The sequence below is a fragment of the Lepus europaeus genome, chromosome 1 (genome assembly GCF_033115175.1).
Source record: "Lepus europaeus isolate LE1 chromosome 1, mLepTim1.pri, whole genome shotgun sequence".
In the NCBI taxonomy this organism is placed as follows: Eukaryota; Metazoa; Chordata; class Mammalia; order Lagomorpha; family Leporidae; genus Lepus; species Lepus europaeus.
This window is the reverse complement of record NC_084827.1, coordinates 5,086,406-5,102,440: the sequence shown is the minus strand read 5'-3', so window position 1 is coordinate 5,102,440 and position 16,035 is coordinate 5,086,406. Positions and strand designations below refer to the sequence as shown.

The following is a 16,035-nucleotide window of genomic DNA, read 5'->3' as shown; positions in this document are numbered from 1 at the left end:
CTCTGTCCATCTTTGCATGAAACCCCTTTGAAGTTGATAGTTCCTATACGTAGGAAATGTATGCTGAAATATTTGCTCTAAGAGTAACTGCTGAGCTGGTAGAGAAGAGTTTATTTTCCTACGGATAGTTTGCTACTGAAATGCTCCACATGCTGATCAAAATAAAGGATTTATGTCCATTAGAGAAGTCCAGGCTAGGAATAAGCAATATGGATTAATTACAGCTATTAGAAGTAAAGGACAAACTTTGACTATGACCTTGTCTAAATAAGATTGAAGTCAGCCAACTGCACCCCATGGGAGACCAGGAGAAGCACCTGGCTCCTGCCATCTGAACAGCGCGGTGCGCCGGCCGCAGCGTGCTACCGCAGCAGCCATTGGAGGGTGAACCAACGGCAAAAGGAAGACCTTTCTCTCTGTCTCTCTCTCACTGTCCACTCTGCCTGTCAAAAATTAAAAAAAAAAAAAAGGCTTCCATAGCCTTGGCAACTCATGACAAGAGCCTAGGGAGATTACTGATGCCATAAACAAGAGTGCCAATTCGTTGAGTCAACAACAGGAGTCACTGTGCACTTACTCCACATGTAGGATCTCTGTCCTTAATGAGTTGTTCAATGTGAATTAATGCTATAACTAGCACTCAAACAGTATTTTACACTTTGTGTTTCTGTGTGGGTGCAAACTGATGAAATCTTTACTTAATAGAAACAAAATTGATCTTCTGTACGTAAAGATAATTGAAAATGAATCTTGATGTGAATGGAATGGGAAAGGGAGTGGGGAATGGGAGGGTTGCAGGTGGGAGGGAAGTTATGGGGGGGGGAAAGCCATTGTAATCCATAAACTCTACTTTGGAAATTTATATTTACTAAATAAAAGTAAAAAAAAAAAAAGAAATAGAGGACAAGTGTAAATGTGCTCTCACCAGCAGCCTGGGGCTTGCCGAGAAGACAGCAGTCAGGGGAGGACAGTGCTGGGCTGGTAGAGGTGAGGAAGGGATGAAAGGCGATGTGTGAGTACTGAAGGCACATTGAGGGAGTGGGACTCCTTAGAAAGAGAAATATTTCTCTAGAACTAGTTCTGGAGACGGAAAAACCAGCTAGATGTAATGACTTCAGCTCCACGAACCCGGCCACAGGCTCTACCGGAAGAGAAGGTAACTGACGCTTTTGTCCATTTTGTCATTTTATTGACCCTCCTGCATCTCGATGTTCTCGCAGCACCTGGCAGCATGGCGACGGCGCATGCTACTGCCTTTCAGTACCTCGTGAAGGATGTGACAAGCTGGAATATTCCTCCAGGCCCCCTCCCCAGTGAACTACTTCTTACTGGAGAAGCTGCCTTCCCAGTGATGGTGAATTTTGAAGGTCGTGTGGTCATTGCTGCCTCCTCTTACGGCAAGGGCCGCATCGTGGTCATGGCCCATGAAGGATACCTGATACATGCACCTTTGGCTCAATTTCTTGTCAATGCCGTGCGCTGGCTCTGCCTTTCCCCTGGGGCCACCATTGGCGTGAACCCCTCCCAGGTAACACTTGTAAAAATCCTGCAAGACTCTGGGGTTAAGGCACAGATCCAGTCAGAACCTACAGAATCCCTGGGGGTTTACTGCCTTGATGCCTACAATACCAGCATGAACAAGAAGATAATCCCATTTATGAAACGTGGAGGAGGAGTGCTCATTGGAGGCCAAAGCTGGACCTGGGCAGAGAAGAACGGCAACGATAAGGTGCTCTTTGGGTACCCTGGGAACCAAGTGACAGGTGTGGCTGGAGTATACTTCACTGAAGCTGGTGTGTATGATGGACCTTGGATGGTCTCTGAGACAGTGCCCACCATCCCACTCGGTGTCATGTGAGTGATGATTCTCTAAGGGGAGTCTAATCCATGTCAAAAAGCAGTCTTGTTCCTCACTTTTAAGAACTTCCAGTTTTCAAAGTGGAAATTGGCCACTTTGGAATGGAATCATTACAAACTACAAATGCACGTATAAAAATGACCTGTGCTGGTCAGTAGCTTCTTTCCTATCTCCACCATGGCTTGAGTATTCAAGGCTTTGAGGGCAGGGTATTCCTCTGTTCATATACTGTCATTCCCCCTCGTTTTGAATCATGAGAAAGATATTGGCAGCATGGAGGGAAAAAGTCTACAAAGTTCATGGAAGACAAGAATTGTCTATTCTGCTTACAATTATATCACTAGCAGATAGTGACATGACATAGTAGGTGCTAAATAATCACTGAATGAATGAGTGAAAGAAATCAATGTATTCTAGGGATGTCAGGAAAAATGCAACATGTCACGGTCTGCAACCTTACATTCAGGAACCGCTCCACAGGAGCCACAGGAGGAATGGTTTTCTCAGAGTTAAAATGGAGATGCAGCACGGTGGAGAGGTCAGGAGTCTCAGACATCTCCTTCCAAAGTAGAGCAGGATTCCTTTGGTATGTGAAGATTAGAGAAAATTTGGACATACATTGATCAAATGAACTAGAACCCTCCGGTGACTTGAATCACAGGAAAGTACTTTAAAGTTCTTTCTCATTTTCCTAACTCTCCTATACCCAGAAGTCTACCTTTTTCTTTGGCACAGTTGGGTATTGGCTGTTACTCAATGTTTCAAAATTAACATATTTACATGTCGTTGTATAGAAATTTAAGGGTATTTTGAAATACAGTTCCAAAATGATGAGCAGTTACTTCAAAAAGTTATTTTTGAAATAATAGATACTGACGAATTGCCATTTAAAACACTATACAAAATTACACTCATAGAAAAAAAATATAGTCCCAGGCCAGGGCTAATACTAAACTGATGAATTTTCTTTTGATGTTATTTTCATGTGGAATGTGAAAAATATTTGATTTGTATTTCTCTGATTACAAACAGAATTTTTACATATTTATAGTGATTTATGTTTCTCCTTGAAATGTCTATGTCCTTTATCTATTTGTTCTATTTAGTTTTTGTCTTTTTCTTATTGATTGTTAAGTGTTCTTTCTATATATGAAGATATATCAAAAAGTTTGTCGAGGTAGTAGTACAATAAAACTTTAAAAAGTTACAAATTTTTAAACATTCATTCATCGTTTTTTATCATATTTTTCATGAACTTTTAAAGACTTTCTGTAGGTATCAGTTTTTTGTCTCTCTTACAATATTACAAATATCTCTTTCCATCACTTGTTCTTTAAGTTTCTTGTTGGTGCTACATAGGTTGCATATCTTTTTGGTAAAATTTGTCCATTCTTTTAGCATCTTTATTGTTTTGAAGATGTTTTCTCATTACAAATTCATCAAAATACTTCCTTAAATTTTCTTCTGCTACTTTCATGGTTGTTTTACATTTAGATATTTAATCACAAGGATGTTTTGTACCATATCATATGTATTTTTATAAATATATGGCCAATTATAACACCTCCATTTATTGAAGGATCAATACTTTGCTCACTCATTTTAAAGACTCCTTTTTCACATAATGAATTTCCATAAGTCTGTGAATTGTTTACAACAACTCTCTCCCCTGGACCACTGACTTAGTTTTCTAATTTTACAAAAACTCTGCTGCTTTTGTTATTACAACTTTGAAATGAATTTTGACATCTGGGAAAAAAACCCACTTCCATAATTCCATGTTATATCACTCACAGTTTCAAAACATCCTTGTGTATGTAGGGCCACCTACATTTACAGACTAAAGTATTGAGTCACTTTATCAAGATTTTTTAAAATACTGGGGTTTGGGTCAGGATTATATTCAATTTAGAAATTATTTGAGAAGGAACATTTTAAAACACTGAATCTATCCATCAAAGAATAATATATGTGTTTATTCAAGTATTCTTTCATATTCCTTGTCAAGTTTTATGTATTTCACCAGAAAGATTTTAATAGTTCTTGCAACTTTTATATTTTTGTCATTATCAATTATAAAACTACCTGTTTTATAATTATCAACTCTTGATTAATAGGATAATTATTGAATTTTGTGTTTATCTTGAATTCAAACATCCCACTGAACTCTTTGTTTGTTTATATTTTGTCAATAGAGTCTCAAATTTTTAGTAGGCATAATCTTAATGGTAAAATATGGACTTTTTATTACACAATTGAAGTGCTTATTTCTTTATTAGCTAGGATAACCATTAAAAATAATGACTGATAGCAATAAAAGAGGGCAGTCTTGCATATTCTCCTGATTTAGTAGGAATGCTTCCAATGTCTAATTCTCCTGGAAACTCTTATTCCAGTAAGCAAGTTTCCTGCCACCTATGATTTTTCTTCGCATTTTTAAAATTTTTTAAATGAATAAATTTTGTCAAATACTTTCTAACTATCTACAGGAATAAAAGAATTTATTTCCTAAATGTTTATGGCTCTGCATCCTAAAATTCTGGAATCTGAGCTCTAAACCACAAGATTGTATTCAAATTTAGGAAGCCTCTCTCATTCCCAAATAATCAAGGGTTACAGGAAAGGGATACTAGGATATTTCTGTGTACTGTGGGTTTTTTTTAAGAATTACTTTTTTAACCCCTTTGAATTACTACAATTTAGCATAACTATACTATAGCAAGATGCACTCAACTCCCAAGCTATAGACAGCTGTACAATTTAATGCAATATTAAAGTATTTTAATTCACAATGGTGATACTTTCCTACTCAAAAGTATTAATAATAAGGAATGTACTAAACATCTTTCTCCTTATAACTATTCCAGAAGTTTTACAGAATAGCTACATAAAGTAAATAAAACAAAGGATAGTCTAGAGCTCTAACAAGGGTAATATATAATTTCACAGCCTTTTTTATTTCTGTGTCTGAATGTGTGCATGTGTTTGGCATATAAGCCTTCCAAATTTCTAGGCAAGATTACTCCCTAAAGGAATCACAGACTATTTTCCAAGCTTTATTTCATAATTTTAGCTGTTAAATAAACAACTCATAAATCAGAATAGTGAATTGAATGCTGACTAAGACAATAAATAATCCTAGAAAATGTTACTAGAAAAAATGTATATGCATATCTCAAGATATATTGTGTCTATAAATTAAAATCTCACACAATTTTATGATATTAATTTTCCTAGCTAAAACTGATTTGAAGATGTACAGAAGAAGGTTAAAATATTGGTCCTGCTCCTTTCTCTTAAATGGTTTATATGAAATAGCTCAGGTAGTAGGTGTTTTCTGCCCTATTTTCTGCTAACCTCCCAGATCAGCACTAATTTGGGAAATGTCTCTTTTCCAGGTATGAGAACAATGTCAGAAAAGACCAAGAGCAGCTCCTACAAGGGATCACCGAGCTGGATATCAGTAGAGGAGCAAAACCCTCAAAACTGTTTGTGCATGGGCCCCTGGCCTTTCCCCTGGGGTTAGACAGTTCATTCAATTGCTTCCTAGCAGCTGCCCGCTATGGCAATGGTCGTGTGGTGCTGTATGACCATGAGAGTATGGTATTTGAGGACAGGATGGGCAACTTTGTAATCAATGCTATACGTTGGCTGAAAGGGCAGCAGAACGGGAAGATTGGGGTGAGTCCACAACTGAATCGTCTGGGCCCCTTATTAACAAAAAACAACTTGGAGTGGAGCAGCACAGACCTTCTGAGCAGCGACTTGAGTGTCTACTGCTGTTCCTTACTCAACGACACGGATCTTAAGAAGATAGAGGAATTTGTTGCAGAAGGCAAAGGGGTATTGATGGGCAGCCAGGCCAGACAGTGGGCTATGCAACACCCAAATTCCAACTTTATGTCTGACTATCCAAATAACAAGTTCCTTAAACATGCTGGCCTTTGCATCGTTAATGAGCAAGGGCATAGAGGCTGCTTCCCAGTTCCCAAGCCAGAGATAATGAAATACCATGTCAGAAAAGCACTAATTCAATTTGAGTCCATGGTGTTCAGCAAGGGAAAAGTCTTGGAAAAGAGTTCGATGGTGATGCTAAGACAAGATATTTCCTATATGCTTCAAATCTCACCTAATGGGATTTCCATCTATGATGCTGTGTACAAAAACATCCTGAAAATGATCAAAAAAAAGGGTTTACCAGTTGTGAATAAAGAAAACCCCATCAGCAGGGGCAGCCCTCAGCATCTACTGTTAGACTGGGCCTACGGACTGGTCAAGTGGGGAATCTTTGACCCACTCTTGATTGTTGATACCATCTGTCTCAGCACCAAGGAACCTTCTGTGAGGATTGATATCAGCCCAGGTATGGCATGGAGGAGGGCAGAGCTAGGGCAGGGGAGGGAGTGGGGAGAGGGCGGTTGGCTAGCGCAGCAGCATCCCAGAGGCCTTTCCTTCCAGAACATGTTCCCCGTTATTCCCATGAAGGAGTAGACTGTAGGATTCCTAGTGACTCTGAGACACCTTAGTCAGGGCAGCCCGGGTGAGTCAAGGTGGGCACAATTCATCCAATAGCTCTGGGAGGCTCTGTGGGATTCTTTGTGAGGGTGGAGACAAGAAGATGGGCAGAGCTCAGCCTCTCCTATGGTTCTTCCCAGACAACAGAGATTCCTGGGTGAGCACTGGACTCTACTTACCTGAAGGACGAATGGCAAAGGTCACACTGCCTGACAGAGCTGTTGCTGCTCAACTGAAGGTAAAGCGTTCTGCTCCCCAGGACACTAATTTGTGCCGTTTGCCCAGCATGCTGACTTCTACTCGCAGCAATTTCTTTTCAATTGTTTCAACAAAAACACCAAATATACAGAGCAGATACCACTTTCATTCTATAGATGAAAAAAAGCAGTGCCAGCAAAGCAGAAGCTTGTCATGGGTAGAATCTGTAATATCCCAAGCAGAGCTTCACACATAACAAATGTCCAAGAAATGTGAGCTTGCTTTATCTCTTCCTGCTTTTTTGACTGCTATGGAAGCTTGACCGACTGTAGTCTCTTTGGAGGCATCTGAAACATGATCCAGATGTTGTACAAACTCCAATCCCACTGGAGATAAAGCAATCAGTTCCACAGGCTCAGGGGGCATATGCAGACATACAGGAAATACCAGGGGCACAGTCAATATCTGCTCCAGGTCAGCATTTATCTTGGGAATTGCTCAGTTTAAATCAAAGAGAAAAATCCCCAAGCTCTATAGAGAACAAAGAATAGTGATGACCAGGAAGAAATGCCCTGGAAAAAGTGGGTGAGTACATTCTCCACTATTTATCAAAGGAAGACTATTCACCCTGAGGAGCTCCTATTCTGCCCTCCCGTGACCTGGACAAAGCAGAATGACACATGTGCACATGAAATCCCTTTCTCTCTCTCTGTCTCTCTCTCTCTCTCTCTCGTTCTTTCTCTCTCCCCCCCCCCTCTCTCTCTCACACACACACACACACACACACGTGCATGTGTGCAGTATTCCTTATGATGACCCCTTTCCTCTACCCTTGGTGGACTCTCACTTGCAGGTTCAGGTTGGCTGCCACACGGATGACATAAGTGAAGCAAGCACTTTCAAACGCCCCCCAATCGTGACACAGGAGTACAACTTAAACAAAACAAACAACAACATCTCCTGGCTCTGGGGAGGCCTCCTCTACATCCTTGTACCCCCAGACTATAACCTGGGCACTGTGCAGGTCACCATCAGTGGGGCAGTGCGGGCTCCATACTTCAAGCTGGGTGAGTAGGGGGTTCCAGGTCAGGTGGGGACTCGGGGCAGAGGCAGGTGTGGGATGAGAGTGGGATGGTTGGGAAGGAGGGTGGGGACTGAGAGGAAGAAGGAGGTGAGACTGGAGGGCTGCAAGTGGGCCGGGCCACGTGGACACACTATTCTGGGAGACTTCACAGGCGGGGAGGGCAAGTCAAGGACTTGAGAGGAGGATGCAACAAGAAACAGTTAATGAGTTACCAGGCTGTCCCTCAGCAAGGCAGAGTGCTATCCCTGAAACCTAGGAAAGCAGAGTGGAGCGGGCTATGGAACCTTTGTTCCCAGGGAAGACGTCCCAGGAGGAGTGGAAGCGCTCTCTGGAAGGAAATCCAGCTCCCTGGGGTGAGCTGGCCACAGACAACATCATCCTGACGGTGCCGACTGAAAACCTCAAGTCTGTAAATAATCCAGAGTCTCTGCTCCAGCTCTGGGATGAGATAATGAAGGCTGCAGCCAAGTTGGCGTCTGTGCCTTTCCCCTACCGCAGGCCAGAGAGGATTGTTACTGACGTGCAGATCTGTTCAGGTGGGTTCTCCAGGGGAACATGCTGAAAATTTCTCTTCCAACTGTACAAACGTGGCTGAATTCCTCTGGGATCAGTTGGAAAAACTCTGTACAAAGACTCCTAGGATCCTGTCAACCATGTTTTAATGGAAACAGGTAAATTATCACTTTGTCCCTCCAGATGAGAAAAGTGATAGGATAGAAGGAATGGAACAAAGTGTGCAATCTTCACAAGTGGCTTCAGGGAGAGTAAGAATTGAATGGGATCAGAGTTGGCCCTGAGAAGTGAGGGGATGGAGGTGGCGGGGGGCAAGGGGTGCTCAGTAACTTATAGCAGAGTCAAGAGAGGTTAAGGAGGAAATGTAGTTTTTAGAAAACAATGAGAGCCTGATTCAGACTACATTCCATAGGGGAGAATCTTACTGTTTTCCCTTTGAGAAGCAAGACATTAAGGCACAGACACATGTCATCCAGTTAAAATGAAAGTGAACAGCGACACTCACAATCACATTGCATGTACACTGACCAATCAGGGTCAAGTCAAGGTGAGAGCATCAATCTCCGTGTATGAATCCAGCAGACCAGTTATGTTGCATATAAGCTTGGGCTTCAGGTAATGTCAGATACTCTTCTGAATAGTCTCTTTTCTCAAAATGCTCCAGGTCTTTTGGGATAGTGGAGGAGATGTGTCTACAAAGAATATCAGACAACACCTCACGTCTTCTACCCTGTTGCTTTCTTCAGGCTTGTTGCACCCTGGATACCCCATCATGGGCCAACTGAATGTAGTGCCTCAGCTCATTGACGAGAAGACAATCAGGTCCTCTGGTAACTGGGATGTCTTCCATGTCTTGGGCCACAACCAGCAACGGCCCCAGTGGCAATTCCCTCCGCACAGCACTGAGGCCGACTGCAATCTCTGGAGTGTCTACTTGCACGAGGTCGTTCTAAACATCCCCAGAGCAAGGGCTCACCCTAATCTGAAGCCTGAAAGTCGGAAAGAGAGGATCAAAACGCACATGGACAGAGGAGCACCCCTGAGGAAATGGGGCTCCTGGACAGCTCTGGAAACGTATCTTCAGGTACTGAGCAGAAATGGAGCTGGGGCCACTGGGCCACGCAGTCCTGTGACATGCAGATGACCCCTGCAGTCCGTATCTCCTTCCCTTGTCCTATGGCTCTTCCTGCCCTGGACGCAGGAGTCTAGCACTGCATTTCAGTGCCCCTCTGTGGCTCAGGTTTTACGTGTTGAAAAGGATAATTCATAAATAACAAAATAAGTCCCTCTCCTCTCCTCAGGACTTTCTGGGTGGGATCATTGTGGAATTACACCAGCATAGCATAGCTCTGGGAGACAATTCTGTGACAGAATCACAGCTTTGCCAAATGCAAAATATTTCTCCTGAGCCATCTTTTAAACTCACTACATGATACCACCTTCATCTTTCCACCTATTAAGAAGACCTAGTGTAGGAGTGACCTGGTAGTAAGTTTCTCAAATGATAGCTTCCTACTCAAATTCTGAATGTGGATGAGTTTTTGTTTCATTTTGAATAACTAATATATGCAGAGCGTTTTATTGCTTTTTTTTAACTTTTATTTAATGAATATAAATTTCCAAAGTACAGGATTACAATGGCTTCTCTCCCCCCGCCATAACTTCCCTCCCATCCACAACCCTCCCCTTTCCCGCTCCCTCTCCCCTTCCATTCACATCAAGATTCATTTTCAATTCTCTTTATATAGAGAAAATCAGTTTAGCATATAATAAGTAAAGATTTCAACAGTTTGCACCCACATAGCAACACAAAGTGAAAAATATTGTTGGAGTACTAGTTATAGCATTAAATCACAATGTACAGCACATTAAGGACAGAGATCCTACATGATATTTTTTTAAAATTGATTACTTTTCTATGCAATGTCCAATTTAAAACCAAGTTCTTTTTCATTTTCAACTATCTTTATATACAGAAGGTCCATTCAGTATATACTAAGTAAAGATTTCATCAGTTTGCACCCACACAGAAACACAAAGTGTAAAAATACTGTTTCAGTACTAGTTATAGCATTACTTCACATTGGACAACACATTAAGGACAGATCCCACATGAGACGTAAATACACAGTGACTCCTGTTGTTGACTTAACAATTTGACACTCTTGTTTATGGCGTCAGTAATCTCCCTAGGCTCTAGTCATGAGTTGCTGAGGCTATGGATGCCTTTAGGGTTCGCCGACTTCGATCTTATTCTGACAGGATCATAGTCAAAGTGGAAGTTCTCTCCTCCCTTCAGAGAAAGGTACCTCCTTCTTTGATGGCCCCATTCTTTCCACTGGGATCTCACTCACAGAGATCTTTCATTTAGGTCTTCTTCTTTTTTTTTCCACAGTGTCTTCGCTTTCCATGCCTAAAATACTCTCATGGGCTCTTCAGCCAGATCTGAATATCTTAAGGGCTGATTCTGAGGCCAGAGTGCTATTTAGGACATCTGCCATTCTATGAGTCTGCTGTGTCTCCCACTTCCCATGTTGGATCATTCTCTCCCTTTTTTATTCTATCAGTTAGTATTAGCAGACACTAGTCTTGTTTGTGTGATCCCTTTGACTCTTAAACCTATCAGTGTGATCAATCGTGAACTGAAGTTGATCACTTGGACTAGTGAGATGGCCACCTTGATGGGATTGAATTGGAATCCCCTGGCACGTTTCTAACTCTACCATTTGGGGCAAGTCCGATTGAGCATGCCCCAAATTGTACATCTCCTCCCTCTCTTTTTCCCACTCTTATATTTAACAGGGAATCACCTTTCAGTTAAAATTTAAACACCTAAGAATAAGTGTGTGTTAATTACAGAGTTCAAACAATAGTACTAGAACAAAAAAAAATACTAAAATGGATAAAGCATTGCATTGTACATCAACAGTCAAGACAAGAGCTGATCAAGTCACTGTTTCTCATAGTGTCCAATTCACTTCAACAAGTTTCCCCTTTGGTGCTCAGTTAGTTGCCACCGAACAGGGAGAACATATGATTTTTCAAAAGAGGAAATCCAAATGGCCAACAGACACATGAAAAAATGTTCAAGATCACTAGCAATCAGGGAAATGCAAATCAAAACCACAATGAGGTTTCACCTCACCCCGGTGAGAATGGCTCACATTCAGAAATCTACCAACAGCAGATGCTGGAGAGGATGTGGGGAAAAAGGGACACTAACCCATTGTTGGTGGGAATGCAAACTGGTTAAGCCACTATGGAAGTCAGTCTGGAGATTCCTCAGAAACCTGAACATAACCCTACCATACAACCCAGCCATCCCACTCCTTGGAATTTACCCAAAGGAAATTAAATTGGTAAACAAAAAAGCTGTCTGCACATTAATGTTTATTGCAGCTCAATTCACAATAGCTAAGACCTGGAACCAACCCAAATGCCCATCAACAGTAGACTGGATAAAGAAATCATGGAACATGTACTCTATAGAATACTATACAGCAGTAAGAAACAATGAAACCCAGTCATTTGCAACAAGATGGAGGAATCTGGAAAGCATTATGCTGAGTTTTATTGCTTTTTAAAAACCTTCCATTTCATTTTCTGGCTACTTAGAGGAAATGCATTAAAGAGGTATTATCACTTAACATGTTTAGGGAAAAAGAGACTTTTCCACTGTCCTTATAATTACTTAGAAATGGTGAGACCTAGAACTCAGACTCATTGGTGGATCTCATGCTTTGGGGACTACAACACGCTGTCTCTGGATTATCTCTTTGCCTTCATAATTGAACAGTGTGAGATTGCTTTTAAACCACACAATTTCCTTATTTATAAATAATCTGTGTATACTTCTAATTAATTAATAAGATTAATAAGTAATCTGTGTATACTTCTAATTGAGGCAGTCATAATGTCAGCCAGAGCTTGACATGTAAGTCAACAGAAAGCCCCTGAATATCGACTTCCTTCTCGGCTGTGTGCCTACATTTCCATTATTCTGGGGTCTAAGACTCAAGTTCAGACCAGGGAGCCACTTCTTCCTGATTCCTTACTTCCCATTTCCAACACCATGACCAGAAAAAAACCCAACTGCCCAAACCTCACCCCTACCTAGCTCCAGTAGCTTCCCCAGTAATCTCTCCTACCTCTATCCACTAACACTACTGCTCTGTCTTCCAGAAAACTGCCAAAACCACCATATACTCTGGCTTAAAATCCTTTGGTTTACCCATGTAGGCTTCAAGAATGCCAAATTCTTCAATATTTAGCTATGCCCTGGCCCCACCTCAAGTTCTATCCCCTTATTTATTCTCTGTAACAGACTGAGTTTTCAGAACACTTCACAGGGTTCTTATTTCTGTTCATTTACAAATGTTTTTGTAAACATTTACAAATGTTCCTAAAATAGTTTTGCTACCTTCTTTCTCTTTCTTTCAGAGGGATGGGACCGGGGTGGGGGTGGGGAGGGGAGAGGGATCCACTGGTTGACTCTCAAAATGCCTATAAAAACTGGACCTGAGCCAGGCCAAAGCCAGAAGCTAGAATTTAATTTGGGTCTTCCACTTGAGTGTCAGGTGCCCAACTTCCTGAACCTTCACCTGCTGCCTCCCAGAGTGTGCATGATCAGAAAGCTAACATTGGACACACAGTTGGGGCTCATACCAAGGAACTCTTGTGTTAGATGCAGGCAACCAAGGCCATGGCTGTACCAAATGGCTGCACTAGTTTTGCCTGCTTCAAGTATAATACTCCTTTTTTTATAATTTAAACATTTTATTGGAATACAGTATACATACTAAGAAATACACGTGGGTCAGCGCCATGGCTCATTTGGTTAATCCTCTGCCTGTGGCACCAGCATCCCATATGGGCGCCAGGTTCTAGTCCTGGCTGCTCCTCTTCCAGTCCAGCTCTCTGCTGTGGTCCCGAAAGGAAGTAGAGGATGGCCCAAGTGCTTGGGCCCCTGCACCCACATGGGAGACTGGGAGGAAGCACCTGGCTCCTGGCTTTGAATCGGCGTAGCTCCGGCCATGGCAGTCATTTGGGGAGTGAACCAATGGAAGGAAGACCTTTCTCTCTGTCTCTCTCTCTCTCACTAACTCCATCTGTCAAATAAATAAATTTTAAAAAAAAGAAATGCATGTAAGTATACAGATGAACAGAGTTTTTGACTTCTCAGCACACTCATAGCAAACACAAACATGACAGGTACCCCAGGAGTCCTCTCTATTCCCCACGCCATCCATTTCTTCTTTTTTCAAACATGGAAAAAAGGAGCATATTGTCATTGATATGACTCAGTGAACAAGACTTTTAACTAAATACCAAACGACATCCCTGCAATGTCTATACTCTGTATATTGACTTTCACAAATAAGAGAATACATGATATTTGTCTTTCCAGAAGATACTTTTAAAAACCACAATGCCAGCCATAATTAAGAATGTATTGTCTGGGGAATTTAATCATGTCTGTGTAACCTTTTTTACATTGTTAAATGGAGGTAAGTAGATGCCCATTAAAGATGTTTAAGGTTATCAAATATAAAAAAGCAGAAGGAGGCAAGAGAGGACTGTAGTGTGGATGCCTGATTATTTCCCATTGACATTTTTAAAAAGTTGTTCCTGTTTGATTAGAGATTGAGCAGGAACACTGTGGTGGACAAGATCTCTCTGGTAAAGTTTCCTGAGCATTTTTCTGCTGACACTTTAGCTAACTTTCTCAAAACACTCTTTAAAAGAGCAAATGTTATCATTCTTCATCTTTCCAGAATGCTACAAGCAAAATATCTTGGGCATCTGCCAAAGCTCTTGCCATGAGCTTTGCTGTTGACTGCTCTACATTTTCTTCAGGCTACTTCCACCTCCAGTAGCCTCTGCCTTGATTGTGCCTCATCTTCTGGATTGTACTGTTAAAGCTGTGTTTTACCTCCTCCTGTAGTTTTTTGAAAAACGCTTTAGAGTCTTGATTCCACTTGTTTCAGATTTCCATTGGAAGCTGTGTTTCAGTCTGCAGTTGATCTGACCTCCTGTTTGGCATTTATCAAGCAGAAAGTTTGCTCCATTTAAAATTTTTCCATCAGAATTATGTAAGCTGAATCATTTGAGAAGTCCATGGTGTTGTCTATTGTTTCTACTACTAATTTTAAGTACTCTTCAATTTCGACATGAATGAGAATAATATATTCCTACCAAGTTGCTGTAGGTATTTTGTCATTACAAGCTTCATTTTCAACATTATCTTCTCCTTTCTTAAAACAAATTAACCATCTGTTAATTGCTGATTTGGGGGATTGTGGCCCCTATAAACTTCTCTTAAAGCATCAAGAATTTCACAATTATTCCACAAAAACTCCACTGTAAATGTCATGCTTGCTCTTGCTTAAAATTTAGTAGAACTCATATTGCTCTGATAGGGACTGTTTTCAAACTGAAGTCTTAACCTTCTAACCATCTCAAATTGAGATCCTACTCAGACATGTCTGAACAAGTTAGTATGCATTCACTTATGTGCAAAAAACTCTACATTTGAAATCCACACAGTTGATCCTAATACACACTTACCATGAAATTTTTGAAGGCCAAAACATTTATTTCATTCCCCCTGAAACTTCTGTATTCTTGCATGGCTTTTTAACACCACACTTCAAATGTTATTTCTCCTTTCACGTCTGTAACTCTGTTGTTCAGCATACTGAGTGAAGCAATGTAAAGTTCACTCAGTGGTCGCCAGTATGAGTTGTAGACATCTTCTGATTGCCCAGGCTGGGCATGAATGAAAGAAATATGATGGTGCTGATTGAAACACCCCAGTTGAATTTGTTCTCAAGGCTGATATTTCTCAGGGTTCTACACTCTTAGAAGATGAGCCAGGAATCTGGCCCTTCTCACACTAAAACTCTACAATCCTGCATGTTCATTTCCATTTTTGGCTACACAAGGAGAGAGTGTACAAGCCTCAGTCAAACTTAAATCTTCATATCCATATACATATCTAGTTATATAATACATAATTAATATTAGGAGTGAGAAAGATAATAAAACCAAAAGTAACTATCATTTATTGAGAACCTCCTATGAAGCAACCAATGTGCAAGCACAAATCCAAGTCAGGGATTGGAATAAGGCAGACTAAGGTACCGTATCAGTCATTGGAATGTGCAGAGAACCACTGATGAGAATTAAAGTCATGTTTAAAGGTGGCTTATACATAAGCATCACTGAGTTATTTAGGTGTGGTAGGTAGGCAGTGACTCTTACAGATTAGACTCTTCATTATGCCCCTTTCTTTGTCTTTCTAGCTCCAGGAAGGCTTTGGATGGGAGCCATTTATCCAGCTCTTTGCTGACTACCAGACCCTCTCAGACTACCCTGAAGACAACATTGGCAAGATGAATCTGTGGATGAAGATGTTCTCTGAAATAGTGCAAAAAAATCTAGTTCCTTTCTTTGATGCCTGGGGCTGGCCTATCCAGAAAGAAGTAGCTGATAGCCTGGCCTCCCTGCCACAGTGGGAGGAAAATCCCATGAAAACATATGCAGATCAGAGTGAAAATTGTGGAATTATGCAAATGTTGCATGAAATGTAGGGTCATTCATTTGATGCAAAAAAATAAGATTTACTTAATGTCAACTATTTTTCCTCTATCTTATTCAGACTCATCCCAAATCTTTTTCAAGAAAGAAATTAAACTAGACACTTGACCTTTCAAATAAAGAAAAAAATTTGACAGTTGATTTTCAAAATATATCATACATATAGCTTTCTCTAGCTTAATTTTGATGCACTGAGAAATTTGCTTCTTGATTTACCCATAAATCATTTTTTAATTGTTTTAGTAGGTGTCAAGAGCTGCTCAGGCCC

The 16,035-nt window shown here is 40.9% G+C and overlaps 1 protein-coding gene across 1 annotated transcript; it reads left to right on the top strand.

The window, feature by feature from the left end:
• Window positions 1–1,231: 1,231 nt before the first annotated feature.
• LOC133761919 (TRPM8 channel-associated factor 3-like) lies at window positions 1,232–15,760 on the top strand. Its single transcript, XM_062194888.1, has 7 exons — window positions 1,232–1,854; window positions 5,257–6,221; window positions 6,514–6,611; window positions 7,425–7,638; window positions 7,952–8,191; window positions 8,915–9,252; window positions 15,473–15,760. Exons 1-7 carry the CDS (start codon window positions 1,232–1,234, stop codon window positions 15,758–15,760), a joined length of 2,766 nt encoding a protein of 921 aa, XP_062050872.1.
• Window positions 15,761–16,035: the final 275 nt, after the last annotated feature.

What these genes read in the sequence shown, in the direction of transcription:
- LOC133761919 (XM_062194888.1), top strand. Translation starts at nt 1,232, where the DNA reads ATGGCGACGGCGCATGCTACTGCCTTTCAGTACCTCGTGAAGGATGTG. An exon ending in ACCATCCCACTCGGTGTCAT is followed by an intron (nt 1,855 to 5,256) that starts GTGAGTGATGAT and finishes TCTCTTTTCCAG; the next exon opens with GTATGAGAACAATGTCAGAA. An exon ending in GAGGATTGATATCAGCCCAG is followed by an intron (nt 6,222 to 6,513) that starts GTATGGCATGGA and finishes GGTTCTTCCCAG; the next exon opens with ACAACAGAGATTCCTGGGTG.